The sequence below is a fragment of the Vanessa cardui genome, chromosome 10, assembly GCF_905220365.1.
Source record: "Vanessa cardui chromosome 10, ilVanCard2.1, whole genome shotgun sequence".
NCBI classification, from domain to species: Eukaryota; Metazoa; Arthropoda; class Insecta; order Lepidoptera; family Nymphalidae; genus Vanessa; species Vanessa cardui.
The window spans coordinates 5,061,652-5,067,509 of record NC_061132.1 but is presented as its reverse complement, the minus strand read 5'-3'; the positions used below and the strand labels follow the sequence as shown (position 1 = coordinate 5,067,509).

Genomic DNA, 5,858 nt, shown 5'->3' with positions numbered 1-5,858 from the left:
ATGTTGAATACGCAATTATTTTTATTACTATTTAGTGCATATTTATGTACATATTTTTTATTTTGTAGTCTACAAATATGAAAAATTGCACATGTTTTGTCACCGGTTGTGGAATTGTTAATATGTTAAGTGAGCCTACAACAAGCGCCACATTATGTCACCCCTATGTATTAAAATTAAGATAATATGTATTTTAGATAAACAACGAGATTAATGGCAACAGCGACATGGATCGCAACAAAAGGTTCTTTATTAAGATTCCTTCGGTGTCTTTAACTGTATACACTGCAATGATTATTTTTAGCAAATATGTCAATTTTAATCCAACAAGATGTGAGTTTATGTTATTCATCATTGTATTGACTGAAATTATTTATTTGAAATATTTATAAAAATTAATTTCGTGAAATTCTTTCAGTGCTATTGGAATTGTTGAAGTTTATTTTTAATATCGAACGTTATAAATTATTGCTGATGGAATTGGAGATTATGTTCATTAACTTCGATGTCCACTGTGTGCTGCAGACCATAACTACGAAATTAAAGCACTTGAACTAGGAAATACATTACGGTGAATAACAAAATCTGCCAGTAAAGTTGTTAAAGAAATAAATGAGAATTCAGGCCAAATTGGCCAGCCGGCATAGAAAAGCAATAATAATAATAATCTTTAAGCCTTAATTTAAACGACCTCCGAGGTCGAGTAGTGTGTACATCGGTTGCCGTGAATACGCCACTCCGAGGTCCCGGGTTCAATTTCCGGTCTAGTCGATGTAGATTATCATTAGTTGTCTTGTGTCTGTGTGTTTGTGGTACCTTCGTTATTTCTGATTGGCCGTAGCACAAGTTTTAGCTACTTACATTTGGATCAGAGTAATGTCACATACATGTTGTCCAATATCTATTATATTATTGCGTAAATTTTGTTTCAGAACCTGTTTCAGCGTCTACATGTCGCTCAGTGTGTCAACGTGTCAGCGATCTAACGAAAGGATATGTGTCTATTTGCGGTTTAGTCAAGCAACTGAACGCGTCACACAGCGCTGTCCTCTTTATAATATTCTCAGCGAACACTCTGCTGTTAATGTTCAACTTCATCAATTTAATTGACGTTTTTATTCTATTCAGTATGTTATTTTATCCCTATAGTATTTATTGATACACATTTAACCTTGATTATTAAAAGAATATAAATCCTTTTTTGATTAAGAAAATGATTTTATTTCTTATATAATAATAGTTGTCGCCAGCGGCTTTGTTCGCGTTAGATTGGTTGTCACGTGTCAGGCAAAAGAGTAGCCAATGTCCTTTCTTGGAGTTGAAGTTTGCTTCATACCAAATTTCAACCAATTCGGTTCAGCGGTTTGCTCGTGAACATACAGACAGACAGAGTTACTTTCACATTCACAATATTAATGTAGATTATGAAAAATTGGATAATCTGTTTTGTGTTTCGTAGCAGGGGAAACTCATCAACGAATAAACATTATTCTTCAGTTGATTTGGTGTGCAAAATTTTTGGTTACAATTTTGCTATTTATCGAACCTTGGCACCAAATACAGGCGGAGGTAATATTAAATGAAGTATATCGTCTGAGAACGACTTGCCTCTTCATGTCTTTGCCCTTGTTTAATAATAACGAAATTTTCTTTTCAGGTGACTGAGATACAAGTAGTTCTGACCAAGCTCATACATAACTTGACGCCTGCTGGGAAGTCCATCCCTCTGAAACTGGACCTGTTGTTCAAACAACTCCTTCTGAACCAGCCAAGTATATCGCCACTGGGAATGTTCACAGTACAGCGAATACTTTTTATTAAGGTACTTTTAAAATGGCTTTTATAGACTTAACTAATGTAAGCCAAGCAACAACACCAAGTAATTAAAACTTTATTTGATTTAGATAAATATGCTTTATAACTTAAAAGGTTTGGATCTATTTAACCTTTCCGAGATTTCGAATAGGAAGTTTGTAGTTCTAAGAAAGATCCGACCCGACCCGACATCACACGAGTGCCATGCTGATACTAAATATAGTAGAGAATGTCTAAATGATCAGTGTTTCTTTACTATATTGTCCACGTATACAAAAACTTTCCTCTCGAATCACTCCATCAATTAAAAAAACCGCATCAAATATATGTATGATATAGATAACAAATGTTGAATTCCAATAAAAATCATTAAAAATGTTTTTAAGTTAATCATTAAATGTTTTGAAATATTTATTTTCTACATATATATTAAAAATATTTTTATATATTTTAGACCATTAGTTTTGTAACTACGTACAGCTTGTTACTAATACAGTTTACAAAAAATCGATGGAAGAAATATGCACACAGTCATTGACTTGAATTTTCATTATTTAACTCTATACGAAGATGTTCATATGTTTGGATTGAACAATGTGACCAGAGCTATTATAAATTAGGATGAATGTTTGTGTTTTAAAAAAAAAAAAATTAAATAATTATTGAAAGGTAATGTTATTCAGAGAAAATAAAAAATAAAATGTATTTTTTTATATTCTACGTTGTTTTATTACTGTTTTTTAATTCATAAAAATCTATAACATCGTTAAAAGATATGTATTAGTGTCTAAGGTTTTTCTAAAAATTCTACTCAAATTTTACAAAAGAAAGCAATCCGGTCTATTTATAATCTTGGAGCTAGAGACTCTCTTCGGGATGTTTTTAACAAAGTAGGAATACTAACTGTTGCGTTGCAATATATTTACAATATCATGTATATTCACAGTGACATTGATCACTTTGATAAAATCAGCGATAATCATTGTATATGCACTAAAAGTAAGGATAAGCTTATAACGCCAAGTTTCCGACTCACAAAGTCAATAAATCTTTCTTGTGGCAAGGTATCCGTTTTTATAATAAAATTCCGCAGAAATTTTTAACTTTGCCGTTTCGTTAATTCAAATCGTTTGTAAAAATACATTGGTAAAAAAGGCATATTTTGTTCTATCCATTAGGGTTATGTATGTAATGTAAGGACAAAAAAAAATTATAAATTTACGACATTACATTAGAAACTTTTAAAATTATCAGTGTTACTTTTTTTTTGTATAAAGTTTGGCGGACGAGCATATGGGCCACCTAATGGTAAGTGGTCACCATCACCCATAGACAATGACACTGTAAGAAATATTACAATTCCTTACATCGTCAATATGCCACCAAACTTGGGAACTAAGATGTCATGTCCCTTGTGATCGTAGTTACACTGGCTCACTCACCCTTCAGACCGGAACACAACAATACTGAGTACTGTTATTTGACGGTAGAATAACTGATGAGTGGGTGGTACCTACCCAGACGGGCTTGCACTAAGCCCTACCACCAAGTAACTATATTGTCTATGTATTATATACAAAAACCTTCATCTCGAATAACTCTATCTATTAAAAAAAACCGCAACAAAATCAGTTGCGTAGTTTTAAAGATTTAAGCGTACAAAGGGAAATAGGGACAGAAAAAGTGACTTTGATCTATAGTATGTAAAGAAGCCGTAGATATTAGGTATTAGTGAAATTTACTAATTAGAAGTGAAAGAAAGTAAATAGTTAATACATTACTTACTTGATTTAAGTGGTAATTACACTGTCGAACATTAACCCTGAGTTTTGAACATCCACGGTAGCACGTGAAAGCGATCCTGGTTTTTTTAATAAGTATCCGGTGTACCAGAGTTCGTTCTAGGGAAACGCGTACCGCGGTTTTACATTATATTTTTTACATTAACAGCCTGAAATTTTCCCATTGCTGGGCTAGAGCATCCTCTCCTTTTAAGGAGATGGTTTGGAACTTTCCAGCGAGGAAGGCTTTCCAACAAGATAAAAAAATTACTTATTGAATAGAAATATACAAGCATTGTTTCTTGGCATGAAACAATCGCCTGTATGTTGAATTCGTATAGTGATACGAATTCAACATACAGGACTGAACACTTAGTGAAGTGTTCAGTCGGTGTATAAAGTAAAAGTTAAACAGCCCGTAAATTTCCTACTGCTGGGTTAAGGCCTCCTCTTCCATTAAGGAGAGGGTTTGGAACATATTCCAAGTCGCTGCTACATTGCGGGTTGGTGGAATGCACATGTGGCAGAATTTCGATGAAATTAGACACATGCACGTTTCTTCACGATGTTTTCCTTCGCCGCCGAGCACGAGATAGATTATAAACACAAATTAAGCACATATATATAGTTGCTATAGGTGATTGCCTGGGTTTGACCGAAATAATCGGTTAAGATGCACACGCTCTAACTACTTGGCCATCTCAGTCGGTAAAATTATAGCAATTAAAAAAATTATTAGTCTTTTGTCAGATATACAAAAGTATCAAAGTAAATGCCCTCACTAACATGTTTTAAATTAAAAATTTAACAATCTAATCTAAGAAAAGTGTGCCCCGCCGTATCAAATTAATTGTTTCTAATAAAATAGACTTAACAAATCAATGCTTAGTCATTTGTCTACAATCTTTTAATAATCGTTTTTGTAATTTGTGCGTTAATAAACTTTCAGGATTTTAGTAATCGGAGGATTTTCTTGTAAAAAGATATCGTACTATTAAAAAAAAAAACAAGTGTCCAAATTTAAAACCTTATTAAAGTAAGTTATGCTATTTTCTATAATGGAGATGGTTAAAATGAATAGTAAATTATATTGAAAATATTCATGTCCACAAAAAGCGCCTGTTTTTATCATTATTAAAATTGTCGCGTCGGAACTACTAGTCTGAATGGTTTTTTCCATAATGGATATTCAAGTCTCTCATACGTTGCCCAAGAAACATAATGCTATGATGTATATAATCATGTACACTCGTCTGCTTTTTGGATTGTATTCGAAAGTCCACAACAGTCTAGCTTTTACTGTTGTTGCCAAGATCTATTGCGTCACTTTTGCAATCATTGCAACATATCTCTGTAAGGATCGATATTTTCGGTTAAAGCAAGAAAACTTGTACATACCATTTCTCATAAAGATGTTTATTTTTAATTTCTCGATCTTAGTATCAGTTCTGACCGACGGCGAATATTTCTTCGAATACTTAAAAGGTTTTGACAAAGTTGATCATTTGGGATTTGGTAGAGATGAAAAATTTGAAGCACATTTTTCTATTGTTTTCTTTATTTTAATTATTTTGTATCGCATTGCTCGTGTAGTCAAATTATTGATTTTGAATAACGATTATTATGGAAGACAGCTTGAATTCGAATTCCTAATGCTACTATCAATACATCTAAGTCACATGACCCGGATCCTAATGTTTGAAATATTGTGGATTCGTCTAAAATCGCTGCGAAAAAGAATGGAAAGTTTTTCTAGCACATCATGTGTTGACAACGTAGAACAAGTTTCTGTGGTCATTACGATCTTAAAGGAGCATTTGGTAACTTATAAAAATATAGCAGATAATAAGAAAAATATCGGCCACGCAGCGAAATTATTGGTAAGGGGATGGCGACAGTTATCGTATACAGATATCAGTTAGCATATTATGTAGTCGAATATTAATGGTTATGGAGTCAAATAGTCCGGATAAGCACAGGTCATATTCACACGTTACATGTATCCGTTTGGATACTGAAATTTAATCCGTTTTAATACTTGCACATTGAAATCTTTGATTTTTACATTAATTAATATATTAATCTTGTGATTAATATTTACTTTTCGGTATTTTAATATTTGTCAATATAATAGAGTAAAATTTGAACTTTTCAGATGTTGTTACACTTGCCGATTTGTTTCTTAGTTTTGCTAATTTTCGCAGACTTTATTAGTAAGGGTTCACAATTTCAAGTAAGTATTGGCCGTCTCCTGACAGTATA

At 32.7% G+C, this 5,858-nt stretch overlaps 1 protein-coding gene across 2 annotated transcripts; it reads left to right on the top strand.

Annotated features, from left to right (window-relative positions):
• The first annotated feature begins 202 nt into the window (after positions 1 to 202).
• Positions 203 to 2,460, top strand: LOC124533185. Of its 2 annotated transcripts, XR_006966680.1 has the most exons (6): positions 203 to 333; positions 419 to 571; positions 933 to 1,127; positions 1,460 to 1,569; positions 1,658 to 1,822; positions 2,270 to 2,460. XR_006966680.1 is itself a non-coding variant. In XM_047108357.1 (4 exons), the coding sequence occupies exons 1-4, from the start codon at positions 1,085 to 1,087 to the stop codon at positions 2,351 to 2,353; spliced, it is 402 nt and encodes a 133-aa protein (XP_046964313.1). In that variant the 5' UTR covers positions 874 to 1,084; the 3' UTR covers positions 2,354 to 2,460. The 2 variants fall into 2 exon arrangements, 1 of the variants encoding a protein (XP_046964313.1); XM_047108357.1 differs by lacking the exons at positions 203 to 333; positions 419 to 571 and having other exon boundaries at positions 874 to 1,127.
• Positions 2,461 to 5,858: the final 3,398 nt, after the last annotated feature.

What these genes read in the sequence shown, in the direction of transcription:
- LOC124533185 (XM_047108357.1), top strand. Translation starts at nt 1,085, where the DNA reads ATGTTCAACTTCATCAATTTAATTGACGTTTTTATTCTATTCA. An exon ending in TGACGTTTTTATTCTATTCA is followed by an intron (nt 1,128 to 1,459) that starts GTATGTTATTTT and finishes TGTGTTTCGTAG; the next exon opens with CAGGGGAAACTCATCAACGA. An exon ending in GGCACCAAATACAGGCGGAG is followed by an intron (nt 1,570 to 1,657) that starts GTAATATTAAAT and finishes TTTTCTTTTCAG; the next exon opens with GTGACTGAGATACAAGTAGT.